This window comes from Heterocephalus glaber, unplaced genomic scaffold (genome assembly GCF_053883595.1).
Source record: "Heterocephalus glaber isolate CG9 unplaced genomic scaffold, H.glaber_assembly_v1.0 deba00000738, whole genome shotgun sequence".
Taxonomy (NCBI): domain Eukaryota; kingdom Metazoa; phylum Chordata; class Mammalia; order Rodentia; family Bathyergidae; genus Heterocephalus; species Heterocephalus glaber.
In genome coordinates, this window is record NW_028258161.1 from 4878705 (window position 1) to 4893365 (window position 14661).

General features: G+C 37.6%; 1 protein-coding gene and 1 long non-coding RNA gene across 17 annotated transcripts in view; one reads left to right on the forward strand and one right to left on the reverse strand.

Moving 5' to 3' along the window:
- Positions 1-14661, reverse strand: part of Nme7 (NME/NM23 family member 7) — a 192535-nt gene that overhangs the window by 153175 nt on the left and 24699 nt on the right. For 13 of the 15 annotated variants that reach the window (XR_015449514.1, XR_015449522.1, XR_015449516.1 and 10 more), the window contains 2 exons: positions 12516-12623; positions 11406-11572 (listed from right to left, as the gene is read on the reverse strand). Coding sequence is in view for 6 of the 15 variants with exons in the window: in XM_087206893.1 (XP_087063019.1) it covers positions 11406-11572; positions 12516-12623 (275 nt within the window). In the remaining 9 variants the exon portion in view is untranslated. Of the gene's footprint in view, positions 1-11405; positions 11573-12470; positions 12624-14661 lie in introns of all 15 variants that reach the window. The other 2 variants (XR_015449519.1, XM_087206895.1) reach the window with 1 other exon arrangement.
- LOC110345847 (uncharacterized) lies at positions 1480-14438 on the forward strand. Of its 2 annotated transcripts, XR_002389462.2 has the most exons (4): positions 1480-1709; positions 8759-8881; positions 9381-9510; positions 14249-14438. It is a non-coding gene; the product is annotated as an uncharacterized LOC110345847 (long non-coding RNA). The 2 variants fall into 2 exon arrangements; XR_002389461.2 differs by lacking the exon at positions 8759-8881.

Below are 14661 nucleotides of genomic sequence, written 5' to 3' on the forward strand. Positions count from 1 at the left end.
AATATAAACTTGGAAAGCTTCATATAATTGAAGTCTCTGGAGTAAAGAGTCCCCTAATACAGTGTACAGAATGGGGAAAAGTCCATGGACAGAAAAGTGGGGGTTGCCAGCTGTCAGTCTGTCTCTGTGTCTCTCCCTCCTCCTCCAGTACTGGGAGTACTGGGGATAGAACCTAGGGCCTTCACACTCAGCGACCTCTCCAGTCTTTTTAATTCTTCTTTTTTTTTTTTTCACTCACTAAGTCGCTAATTGCCCAAGCTCTCAAACTTGTGATCCTCCTGTCTCAGCTTCCCAGAGTACTGGTATTACAGGCATGCACCAATATGCCTGGATGTGGCTCTGTCTTCTAAGGAGAGATCAAAATGACTCAGTAGAAATAGCCAGAGAGTAGAGGGAGAAGAAAGAGATGCAATGCCATAGCAACCAGGGGAAGAGAAAGGTACAGTTTCTCCATTATTCTAAATCTGCATTCACTTCAGTTGGAAGGAGGAAGGAGATACATACCTTTTTAGCATTTATTAATTTTAATGTCTTTTAGTTCATATACTAATTATTATATCTCAATACTATAATCTTGCCTAATTTCCATTTAGGAAAAAAAGTACAGCTCTTTGCCAGTGTTCATTTACTTTTTAATGATTGTGAATTACTGTATTTTGTAAATAGAAATTGCACTACTAGTGCCGGGGATTTAGCTCAGAGGTTCCACTGCCTGCCTCGAAAGCAAAAGGTCCCGAGTTCGATCCCCGGTACAAAAAAAAAAAGATATTAAGAAATACCACTACTAAAATCAAAATACCATAAATGGAATGATGTCTTTTATTTCCAAAGATTGTGGATATACTAGAATGATGCTAAAGTAATAATAAAATCAAGACAGTGCATGACAAATTTTGGGAGTAAGGTAAGGATTATAAACCATAAATCATCGCGGGTTAAATGCTGCAGACAGAAGCACTGACAGTGAGTATTCTTGGGGCAAACAGGAAATAAGTTAAGTATATAGTAGCCAGCCCTCAAGGCTGGTTCAAAGTTTAAATAACCAAGGTTTCATCATATTTTTCTCCCAATAACATTTCTTCATTTGTGTATCTGAAGTCTCCAAATCTTCAAATATAAAAAGTGTAGAGTTCATATGAAATAAATTCTATGTTCATCCATAAGTATAACTATGTAATTCTAGAAAATATAAGGTACTATTTCAGTACTTGAAAAAAATCATATCAATAAAGCATTTGTGGTTTAAGCAAATACTTGGAATTACTGGGCTGTATGAAAAAATTCAAAAGGTAATTTAGGTCAATCCCCCTGCCTCCAAGGAAACTATTTTCCAACCCTCTCTAAGTACAGGTCTCACCTAAAAGTTGCCTTGTTGTTTATCCACATTCCAGTTCAGGGCAATGCACTCTTATTAAATCAGTACATGTCCATGCTGATGCAACAATCCATATTGTGAGTTTGGTTTTGCTATGATGGAGCCTGGACTAACTTGGGCTAATACTCTTTATCCATTTAATTAGAGGTCTTCAAAAGAAAGAATAGAGTTATGAACCAAATGCAGAGGGAACTGAAACCTTGAGGATGATTTGTGAGCTAAAATGAATTCTACTGAATTATCTGGATAATTGCCTCATAATTATCTACCTGGCTCCATGGAGATCAACTTCACCTTCAATGAGGCTGCAGACTCCTCCAGAAAATGCATTGGGGTATGTAGCTAGCTTGTTAATTTTCCTTAACATTATACTAGACCAAAAACCAGACTAATTCACAATTATTACATAGAAGCTGTTTCTGTAGGTGCCTGGTAGACAGTCATACATATTTCCATATCCCTACATTTCTATTTTTTAAATGAAATAATATATTTTGAAATGCTGGGATTTGAAAGAAGTTTATTTAAACAACTCAAATGATTGCTGTATTCACTACGAATATGCAGTTAAGAAGTAATCAGAAAGTGATGAAATAATTTGTTAGTAAAATACATAATACCGCATAATTTTTATTAACTATATTTATAAAGCCCAAATATTTCAAATTTGTCTTCAGATTAAAATAGTCCCAGCTGTAAAATTAGTCCTATTTTGGGCCAGGGATTTAACTCAGTGGCACCGCACCTGCCTCACAAGTCCAAAGTCCTGAGTTTGATCCCTGGTAAAAAAAAAAAGTCCTATTTTATAGTATTTACCAGCATATTAGTTAGAAGCCTAGCAAAATGTGTGTGTTTGTTTTTGTGGTACTGGAGAATGAACTCAGGGTCTTCACAATGAGCTATATCTGCAACCCTTTTATTATTTTTATTTTTATTTATTTACTTTTAATTTTTTATTAGTATATGTTTGTGATACATAATGAATATATTCATCCTGGGGTCTTGGTACATATACATATTGTATCTTGATCTTAAATTGCTCAGGCTGGCCTGGAACTTCTGATTCTCCTGTGTCAGCTTCCCACAGTGCTGGGATTACAGGCATGCACCACCACCGCACCCAACTATGAATGAATTTTAGAGTACAACACAACAGAGTTTGTGGTTGTTCCGTTACTTTCTAGCTGTATGTCTTCAGCCAAGTTACTTAACCATTCTGTAAAACACAATTACCAACATTCACTTCAGACAAATCAAGGTATATAAATTACTATCTTTATGCTGTTATATTTTTTTTGATTGGGTCAGATTATCAACCCTGACTCCCTAACTCATTTACTTTGCAGTTTAAATGAAAATTTAAGGTAGTCCTGAGCTGAGACGAATATGTAAAGTACCTATCATAGTGACAGGTATATATCATGTGCTCAGTAAATGAAAGCTAGAGATACTTACTGGTCATAGATAAAGGACTTATACTTGTATTTCTTTTTTTGTTGTTGTTAAATTCTTTTATTGGTACATTGTAGGTATACAACACAATTACATTTCTCATTGGGAATTGTACCTTTACATAATGCATCTTGGTTCTTATTTTTTCCCCATTCCTAGCCCTCCCTTCACCCCCTCCGCCCTTCCCTATTGACAAAGACTTTATTTCCATTTTTTCCATTTCTCATCATTTTTCCTTTCCCTTCTTTCCTTTCCCCTGCCCCTCCCACTACCCCTACCCCTTTGGACCTTTTCTTCCTATTTTACATTATTGATTATTCATTCTAATCATTGGTAAATTCTAGGTATACAATATAATGACATTCATCATTGGAAATTTGCACCTTTACATAGTCTCTCTTGGTTCTTATTTTTCACCCTTGCCTAGCCCTCCCTTCAACCCCTCCATTCCTCCCTATTTACAAAGATTCTGTTCCTATTTTTCCATTTTCTCATATTAATCCCATTCCCTTCTATCCTTTCCCCTAGCCCTCCCACTTCCTTCCCCTTTGCCCTTTTTCTTCCTATTTCACAATACCTATTATACATTTTAGTCCTTATTTACACTTTCAGTTTCTCACACCAGAGAAACTATTTGGTATTTACACATGTGTGTCCTATTTATTTCACTTAAGAGTATGCCTCAACGTGCATCCACTTAGCTATAAATGTCTCTAATTTCTCATTTTTTATGGCTGAGTAGGTCTCCATTTCATTTTTTAAAAAACACATTTTCTTTATCCAGTCTCCAGTTGATGGGCATTTGGGCTATTTCCAAGTTTTAGCTATTACAAACTGTGCCGCTATGAACATGGGTGCACATATATCACTGTGGTATGATTCTTTTAATTCTTTGGGGAAGATCCCCAGCAGTGGAATAGCAGGGTCAAATGGGACTTCCAGTCCTAGTTCTTTGAGGTATCTCCATACTGATTTCCACAGTGGTTGCACCAGTCTACACTCCCACCAGCAGTGGGGCAGGGTTCCTCTTTCCCCACAGCCCTGCCAGCATTTGTTATTGGTAGATTTCATGATAGCAGCTATTCTTTCTGGAGTGAGGTGGTATCTCAGCATTGTTTTCATTTGCATCTCTTGAATGACCAGTGATGTTGAACATTTTTTCATGTATTTATTTGCTATTTCTACTTCTTTGTCTGAAAAATGTCTGTTCATTTCAGATGCCCATTTTCTGACTGGGTCTTTAAATTCGGGAGGTCTGATCTTTTTAAGCTCTTTATAGATTCAAGATAGTAGACCTTTGTCTGAGGAAAAGCAGGTGAAGATATTTTCCCACATTGTGGGTTGTCTCTTCACACTGCTGGTGGTTTCTCTTGCTGTACAGAAACTTTTTAATAAGAAGAGATCCCACTTGTTGATTGTTTGAGCTAGTTCATGGGCAACTGAGGTTTTGTTCATATAATGTTTTCCTACATCGATGACTTCAAGAGTTCTACCTAACCTCTATTCCAACTGCTTCCGAGTTTCTATTTTAATATTTAGATCTTTAATCCATTTTGATTTTACTTTAGTGCATGGTGAGAGATATAGGTCTACTTTTAATCTTTGGCAAGTTGAAACCCAATTTTTCCAGCACTATTTATTAAAGAGGCTATCTTTCCTCCAGTGAGGGTGTTTGGCTCCTTTCTCAAAGATGAGGCGGCTGAGTGTGTCTCAAGTTGTTTCTGCATCTTCTAATCTATTCCACTGGTCCTCAGGTCTGTTTCTTTGCCAGTACCATGCTGTTTTTTTTTTATCACCATAGCTTTGTAGTATAGTTTCAAGTTGGGGGTTGTAATACTCCCTGCCATGACTCTTTTACCTAGAATTGCTTTTGCTATTCTGGATCTCTTCTTGTTCCAAATGAATTTTTTGATTGTTTCCTCAAGGTCCATGAAGTATGCTGCTGGGATCTCAATTGGAATTGCATTAAATCTATTTAGCAGTTTTGGAAGTATGGCCATTTTCACTATATTAATCTTTCCTACCCAGGAGCAGGGGATGTCTGTCCATTTTCTGATATCATCTTCAATCTCTCTTTTCAGAGTGCTGTAGTTTTCAGAGGTCTTTGATTTCTTTCATTAGGTTGATTCCTAGGTATTTCAGTTTTTTGGATGCTATTGTGAAAGGAATTATTTGCCCTATTTCTCTCTCAGTGAGTCTGTCATTCGTGTAGAGGAAAGCTATTGATTTTTGTGTGTTGACCTTGTAACCAGCTACTTGACTGAATTTGGTTATTAAGTCTAGAAGAGTTTTGGTGGAGTTCTTGGGGTCTTCTATATAGAGTATCATGTCATCTGCAAATAATGACAATTTGACTTCTTCATTTCCTATCTTTATTCCTTTTATTTCTTTCTCTTGTCTAACTGCTGTGGCTAATGTTTCCAGAACTATATTGAACAAGAGTGGTGATAGTGGACATCCTTGTCTTGTTCCTGATTTTAGAGTGAAGGATTTCAGTTTTTGACCATTTAGTATGATATTGGCTGTTGGTTTCTCATAGATGGTTTTTATCAGTTTGAGGTAGAGACCATCTATTCCAATTTTTTGTAGGGTTTTTATCATAAATGCATGTTGGATTTTGTCAAATGCTTTTTCTGCGTCTATGGAGATAATCATATGGTTTTTGTCCTTGGCTCTATTGATACAGTGTATTACATTAATTGATTTTCGTATATTGAACCATCCCTGCATCCCTGGGATGAATCCCACTTGATTCGGGTGTATGATCTTCTTGATGATCTTCTGCATTCTGTTTGCCAGTATCTTATTAAGGATTTTTGCATCTATGTTCATTAGTGAGATTGGCCTATAGTTTTCGTTTTCGGTTGAGTCTTTCTCTGCTTTGGGGATCAAGGTGATGCTTACTTCCAGGAATGAATTTGGGAGTATTGCTTCCCTTTCAATTTCATTGAAGACTTTAAACAGTAGTGGCAGCAGTTCCTCTCTAAATGTCTTGTAGAGTTCAGCAGTGAAGCCATCAGGGCCCGGGCTTTTCTTAGTTGAGAAGTTTTTAATTACGTTTTCAATTTCACTGGTTGATACTGGGTTGTTTAGAATTTTTAGGTCTTCTTCATTCAACTTTGGTAATTTATATGTATTTAGGAATCTGTCCATTTCTTCTGTGTTGTCCATCTTATTGGCATATAGGTTCTGGAAGAAGGTATTGATGATCCTCTGGATTTCCACTGGGTCTGTTGTAATTTCACCTTTTTCATTCCTAATTGCATGGATTTGGGCCTTTTCTTTCCTTTTTCTGATAAGGTTGGCTAAGGGTTTGTCAATTTTGTTGATTCTTTCCAAGAACCAACTCTTGGCTTCATTGATTTTTTGTATCGTTCTCTTAGTCTCCATTGCATTGATTTCTCCTCTGATCTTTATAATTTCCTCCCTTCTATGAGCTCTGGGTTTGTCCTGCTCTTCATTTTCCTAGAAGCTTGAGGTGCAACATCAGGTTGTTTAATTCAGCTCCTTCTGTTTTCCTAATATGAGTATTCAGTGCTATGAATTTCCCTTGTAAGACTGCTTTCATTGTGTCCCATAGATTCCAATATGTTGTACTGTCATTGTCATTTAATTGAAGGAACTGTCTGATTTCTTCTTTAATTTCCTCTGTGACCCATTGGTTATTCAGAAGTGTGTTGTTCAATTTCCACATGTTTATGAAATTTTTCCCGTTTCTTTTGCTATGGATCTCCAATTTCATTGCACTATGGTCTGATAATATACAGAGGATAACTTCAATTCCTTTGCACTTACTTAAACATGTTCTATTGTGAGTATGTGGTCTATTTTGGAGAATGACCCATGGTGCAGCTGAGAAGAATGTGTAGTCTTATTTTGTGGAGTGGAAGACTCTGCAAACATCTGTTAAGTTCATTTGTTCAAGAGTTCGATTGAGTTCTAGTATTTTGTTACTTATTTTTTGTCTAGTTGATCTATCTATTTGTGACAGTGGGGTGTTGAGGTCCCCCACTACAATTGTATCAGTGCATATATGATTTTTCATGTCTCTTCATATTTGTTTAATATAGTTGGGCGCACTAGTGTTTGGTGCATAGATATTTATGATTGTCATCTCTTCCTCTTGGATTCTTCCCTTTACAAGGATGTAGTGTCCTTCTTCATCTCTCTTAATCAGTGTTGGTTTGAAATCTACTTGATTTGCAAAGAGGATAGCTACTCATGCTTTTTTTTTGGGTTCCCGTCTCATGGAGTATTGTTTTCCACCCTTTAACTTTCAGTCTATAAGTTTCCTTTTGAATGAAGTGTGTTTCTTGTATGCAGCATATTGTTGGATTTTGCTTCTTGACCCATTGTGCCAGTTGATTTCTTTTGATTGGTGAATTGAGACCATTAATGTTGATGGTTATAACTGAAATGTATTGACTTGTCATTGCCATGACTTTTTCTTTTTGTTGGGTTCTCCCCCTTTACATTTAATTTCTTGTCATGCCAGATGGGTTCATGCTGCTTTGCTTCCTGGGGTTGTGATCCTCAATGTCTGTTCCTAGGCTATTGTGTAAAATTCTTTGGAGTGCTGGTTTGGTATTCACGAAGTTCCTAAGGTGCTCTTTGTCATGAAAGGATCTTATTTCTCCATCAATTTTGAAAGATAGTTTTGCAGGGTACATCAATCTGGGTTGGAGGCTGTTTTCTTTTAGGGCTTGGAATATGTCACTCCAAGCTCTTCTTGCCTTGATGGTTTGTGTTGAGAAGTGTGCTGTGATTCTGATGGGCTTTCCTTTGTATGTGATTTGTTTCTTTTCTCTGACTGCTTGGAGAACTTTGTTCTTCTGTTGAGTTTCTGGAATCTTAACAATTATATGCCTATGTGTAGTTTTTTTTGATTAAGGCTATTTGGAGTCCTATATGCCTCACTTATCTGTATGTCAAGCTCTTTTCCCCTGCTTGGGAAGTTTTCTGCCATTATTTCTGTGAAGAGATTTTTTTATGTCATCTCCACTCTCTCCTGTTTCTTCATTGAGCCCAATCAGTCTTATGTTATTCTTCTTTGCATCATCTAGCAGCTGCTGGATTGATTTCTCATGTTCCCTTATAATTTTGAAGCAATTTTTCTTTTCCTGGTCATTAATTGCAATCTTATCTTCTATATCTGAAATTCTGTCCTCACATTGGCTCATTCTGCTGTGTAGACTTTCAATGGAGTTTTTCATCCCTGGAAATCTATTTGCATCTGTTTTATGGATTCCATTTGTTTCCTCTGTTGGGATTCCATCATGTTCCTCAGCTCCTCTCTAGATTTATTAATCATGTCTTGCCCTAGGAGCACAATTTCTCCTATTATCTGAGAAATTATTTCTGATTTCATTTTTTCCAGATCCCCTTTGGTTTCCAGTTCAGTGGGTCCAGGTGGTTGAGTATCAGAGGGTTCCATCTCATTTCCCTTTGTGGTTGCCGTACGTGATCTGGAAGTCTGGTTTTGAGACTTATTTACATGTTTTCTCATTTCAACTGGGGGGGCGGTGGGGGGGGTGCTGTTGGCGCATGAGCGGATTACCTCCTCTGAGCTGGGAGAGGTGGGACAGGGGCCCGGAGCAGCGGGAGGGATGGTAGCCGTGAGGCCCCTTCCTCTGGACCAGGAGCAGTGGGACGACGGCTCACAAGCCCCCACCTCTGGGCCGGGAGCAGCGGGACCCAGTACCGTGGTCTGGTGGTCCAGTGTCCTCTGTGTCTTTGTAGTGTGGAACCCAGGTGGCTGTACAGAGGAGCGGTGCGGGGGATGTCCAGTGGATTGCTGCCGGGGCGCGGGCTGATTCGGTGTGTTCCACACGACTCTACCTGTCATTTCTTAATTGCACTGACTTTTACCATGAGCTCTCATAAGAATAAAATTCCCATTTATCTAATACCCTTTTCTCCCATATCTTACAGTTATTCTGGGAATCTGTGGTCTTTTATGAAGTTCTCATTGCCCCCATCCATTGCTGTGTATTAATCGCCATCCTGAGCATCAAATCACCTCAAGAATTATAAATGGTTTGGCAAAAAAAGGAAGTAAGGAAGTCACAGAATTCAAAAAACAGTTCGGCTAACTTTTTTTTCTATTAATTAAATAGTTTCTGGAGCTTTTTATACAGATAGCCTTAAGTTGCACTGTTGATCCCTATTTTTACTTACTGCAACAGTCACTCTACAAATGCAAAAACAAAAATCTCAAAACAACACAAAATATAAACAATGAAAATCAGAGCCACAAAATATGGCAAAAGAACTGTAAATCCATTTCAAATATATTTAATTCTAGTCTCAGAAAGTTACAACTCATAAATGTACAGGTTGAAAGTCAAAATGTCAATTTAATAATGCTGAAAATCAATATTCATAGGAGGGTGTTATCAAAAGTCCTTATTTTCTCTAAAGCCTGGTTCTGGGTTTTTGGGGGTTTTTTTCCATACCTGGGATCGAACTCAGGACCATGTGCTTGTGAGGCAGGCATGGTGCCACTGAGCTAAATCCCCGGCCGACCTAGTTCTTATTCTATGTCTCTTCTAAGTCAAAACTGGAAAATCGGAATGACAAATGCAGATCTGACAGACTTTAAAGAAAGAAGAATAAAGAGACACGTGTGGAAGGCACAGTGCTGCAGTTTCTCTACATCACAGGAAGAGTCATGCTCTGGTCTAGTAAGTGTCCCCTAAAGCCTGTGTGTTAGAAACTTGGTCCCCAGCCTGGTGACACTACTGGGAGGTGGTGTAGCCTATAAGAGGTGGGGCCTAGTGGGAGGTGCTCAGGTGGGGGCGTGCCTTCGAAGGGCACATTAGGACCAGCCCCCGCCTATTTCTCACTTTTGCTTCCCTGCCATGAGGTGAATGGCCTCTTCCACCATCCTACCATGACATGCTGTGCCACCACATTGGCCCAAAGCAGTGGGCCCAATCAGTCATGGACTGAGACCTCCAAAACTGGGTGTCAAAATAAACTCCTCATTATAAGCAGATTTATTTCAGGTTATTTATCGGAGTAAAGGAAAGCTAGCTAACAGGAGCCACATGCAGTGGGAAGGAAAGAGAGATGAGGGCAGGCGCCACACCAGCTGGAACCTCTTCCTCGTCACATACTAGCTTTTCCAATGGTGTAATCTCATTCATTCAATGAACTGTTACGGGACATGTCCCATGAATAATTTACTATTGGAGGCTTTACTACAATAGTCTTTACATATACAGCTGTGAACAAGAAAGACAAATTAGTTTCCCTGTACTGCAATTCTTTTATATGACTTCTTTTTTTGTCCTCCTTTTTTATGTCACTCATATTGTCTTTCCTCAATTGGTCAGGTGGTCAAAATTTATTGGATATATATTATTTTTTATGAATAAAGATCAATAATAGACAATACTAGTGACAAACACAAACATCAGTGACAAAAACTTCTCAACTAGACAGAAAGTCCTAATTTGAGAATAGGGAAGAAATTGAAAAAGGAAAGAGTAGATAAATTTTAAATTGTTATTTATTAATTTATTCAGCTAACACAGATTAGGTACTTATAATGTGCATAGAGATGTGTTATGTGCCACAGGAGACATAACAATGAATTAAGACAGAATAAAAGCTACCATTTTCTAGGTCCTATCCATTGTCCTGTGGCTACATTCTCCTGTTCTTGATTCATACTGACTTTGGGCTTTAATCTCTCTCTACTCTGTGACCTGCACCAAATTACCTAACATCTGTAAGCCTCAGCTTCTGAAGTGGAGACAATAACAGTACATTTTTTATAATGCCGTTGTGGGGCTGAAATAGATGGTGCATGCACATCCTTTACCATTGGCTCTTATATAATAATAGCTAACAGTCACTGCATGCTTATCACAGAGCTACTGTTACCCTACTAGTCTCATGCATTCCATCTTCCTTTTCATATTCTACCATCCTAAATCAGATTGTAATCTCAACAATTAAATTAAAATGTTTTTCAAGCACCAAGTTTTTCAAACACTATGCTGGGTTCTTCCCATTACAAGAAATACAATTTCTTGCCTTTCTACCTTTGCTTTATTCATGCCTCTGCCCAGCATTCCTCCTGGTATATCTGCCTGGGTAAAAATCCAATCCATATTTCATCATCTAGCCTAAACATCTTCATAAGCCTTTCCTGCAATTCCAGAAGAAATAACTTTACTTCTGAGTTTCCACTGAATTTACAGCCTTTCTCACTTCTTTTCCCCCATAAGCCATGTTTATCCTAAACAAGATTTTTTAATATTCAAATGCTCTTAGTTCCCAGTTAGACACATGTAATAAAAAATGACGGGACATATAAAAGCTTTGTGTTTTTTTCTCTCACAAGAATAATCTCTGTTGAAGACTATGGATATTGCTTTGTCATTGTGATTGAAGAACGAATCACAGAATCTGCTCCAAAATATTCTAAAAATGTCATAACCTTAAATCGGATTACTGAAAAATGTCTACATTGTGAAAACACAACATAGAAACAGGAAATGAGAATTTGATACCAAGATTCATGCTCAGTGTTTTAAGAAAGAAAAAGATTATGTAATTGTTTGCTTACTTTTCTTTCTTGCTCCCCAGTTGGCGAGCTGTGTATGGATCTCCATAGTCAATTAACACCAGTTGTCGAGAAAAGACATTCACTTTGTTGCCTATAAATAAATCTTCCAAGCGCAGGTCATCATACTTGGTCCGCTTTAAAAAGGTGCGATGATTCTTTACATCATGCTATAACCAAAAACAACACCACAATTAAAAAATATACTTATCAATAAAGAAACCTTTACCTTATTATGAGATAATATAAATAGCTCTTAATTCTGGCTTATCAAAGATAGATTATGTTTTATTTCTTTTGTTACTATAAATACAATTTATATTATAAATTCTGTATTTCCTAATCTAATCCAGCTTTTTTTTTTTGGTACTGGGGATTGAACTCGGGTCCTTGGGCTTGCGCAGCAGGAGGCGAAACCACTGAGCTAAATCCCTGGCCCTAATCCAGCTTTTAAAATAAAAGGTTTTTATTACAAATATAATACTTAAAACATTCTGAATAGAAATATTTGTTTATGGACAAATTATTTCAGCAAGTTAATGCCTATGAAATCCCAGAAAGCCGGCGATTTAGCTTAGTGGTTCCAGCGCCTGCCTCGCAAGCGCAAGATCCTGAGTTCGATCCCCAGTACCAAAAAACAAAAATTAAAAGAAATCCCAGAGAAAGTCATATGTCCAAATTTCTGCTTCCTTGTATACACATTTCACTAACACACAGACACACTTGTTAAAAATGTTGTCAATGAAAGTGCATAAAGGGATCTTCTTAAGCCAAACTTCTTCTATTTCACTTTTTGTGCACGTAACAGACAGCTCTCAATAACGTTTATATTTCTGACCATAATAATCTTTACCTATAACTACTCATTGTTTACTCCTTTATCTAAAACATGTATAATGCCACTTTTCGAAAACAATCCAAGTTTAGATATTAAAAATATAAGCACAAAGATATATTTTTCCATTGGTATTTTAATGAATACCCCCAAAAGAATTCCCATAAAAATATACATGATTGTATTTTTAAAGCAACTACACAAAAGGCAATTCTGTCCACGCCGTGTCCTACCTTCACCATCTTTGTCAACTCTCAAGCAAACAAAGGTTCATTTACCATTTCAACAGATCCATCCCCTGGGTAAAATAAAAGCTTGTAACGTCGAAGGAGTGAAGCATTTGGGTCATACCACTCTGCAATGAAAACGAATCTCTCACTATGATTCTGTAAAGAAAAATAGAGTAATTTTTACACTAACATATAAAATATAAGCACTCTTCTATAAGCCATACAAAATGAGAATTTCCAAATATTTCCAAGAAATATGCTACTGCCTATTATATTGAATTATTCTGCTTCTCAATAAGATAGCACAGTTTCAGATGTATTTCCTGCTAATTTCTCATTTAATATCCTTAGACATTTCAAAGACAAGTTATGAACAGTTTAATGTTTCACATCCATCCAATCATCTGAAGTAAATTAATCCATTTTCAGAATATGAGCCCTTGATCTGACTACTGTGACAACTCAAAATCCATCTGAAGACTAGTTTACATACAGGCTATCAATACATTAATATGAAAAAAGGTTTCTGAAAGGCTGAAACACCAGAGTTTTAACTTTCCTAAACTTAAGAATTTAGTAATATTAGAATATTGTTATCATTAAAATTATTGTAAACATCCTTTCTCACCATAGTGATTTCATGATAGTATCTTTTAATAGAAATGGTAAGAGAATATGTTTCTAGGACTTCTGAAAAACAGAAGCCAAGGCAGGCATGAACAGCTAAGAATCTCATTAAGGAAAATTCTGACAAGAGAATTGGGGAGGGAGCGGGGGAGTCTGGGAAAGCCCACAGACCCCAAGGCAAGGATGACTGAGTGGAAGAGAGGTAAGGCAGACTACGTGGAACCTTCCTGGACTGCTGGGTAGTCTAAGGAAGATCCAATAAGCCCATCAGGGAGGGCTCTTGCCTGTTAGCTGCCAGAAGAGCACCTCAAGTCCCAGCTAGGGCTCAGCTTTACTACCCCTGCCCACCTCTGTCACTGGCTGGGAGCAGCCTTGGAAAGTAGGTCCTAAGTTCGAAAACAGCAGTGAAGCCCCCACCTCCCAAAGTATCACAGGCCTGTAATCCCAGCTACTGAGAGAGGTAGGAGGGTTCCAAGTTCCAGGCCAGCCTGAGCAATTAGTGGGATCCTGTACGGAGGGAAGGAAGAAAGGAAGGAAGGGTTATTACTGTTTTATCTTTGTCCTTTGAGGTAAAAACTATTATTAGATTGTATGAATCAGTGGGATCCACTGTTTATTTACATTTGACTGCTTATATTCTGTTTAGTATTCTCTAAAGTGTTTGAGCTATCCTTCAAAAATCTTAGTTATCTCTTACAATAAGTAGGATCAAATATTGAATGAAGTAGGGAGGGAGGGAAATGGAGATAAGCTAACAGTGCGTCAGGCTTACTTAATCCACATTTCAATTAAGCCGCACAACAAACCTGTAATGGAGGTATTCTCCACAGTGGGGAAAACAGAGCCTCAGTGAGATTGTCTAGATGCTTCACAGTTCAAACAGGCAGTCAGGGCCAGAGATAGGATTCAATCAGAGGTCTGTCTGATGCACAAAATCAATGCCCATGTCCAGACATCTAAGCATTGAATCAAGACCTCTGAATCAGCCAGCCAGCAGAGCAATGGAGATGGGAGACATTCTGTCTGATCAGAAAAGCAGACAGTGACAGTAACAAATCAAAGAAGATCACAGACCAAGGAAAATCAGTTTGGCCTCAATCTTAGGAAGAATAGCTCTAACTAGATTACTAAACCCCTTTAAATGTTTCTGGCAGCTTCATTCTCAATGAGGTATAAGAAATCAAGGAAGAAGAGTTATCCAGACCCAATATGAGATTATACGGACATAGGAAATGGAAATCAACTCATGGGAGAAACAGGCATCGAGAGGAAAAATAAATGCAGTGGTGCAGAATGATGTGATGGTGATGTTTGGAAATGTCTTTATTTCATCTTCATAGTGTTGACAGGGACTTTTGCTGATTATAGAATTCTGTATTACAACACTAATAGTTATTCAAGAACACATCTTGAAGAAAAATATTTTGTATTCTTCAGCCCCAAAACCATAACGGAGGAGAATACTATCTCAAGTAACTTCAGTTTTTTTAAAAAGGCATTTTTAAAAACTTAATAAAATTATATGCTAATTATCTAATATACAGGTGAAACAGTGGTATATTTTTAG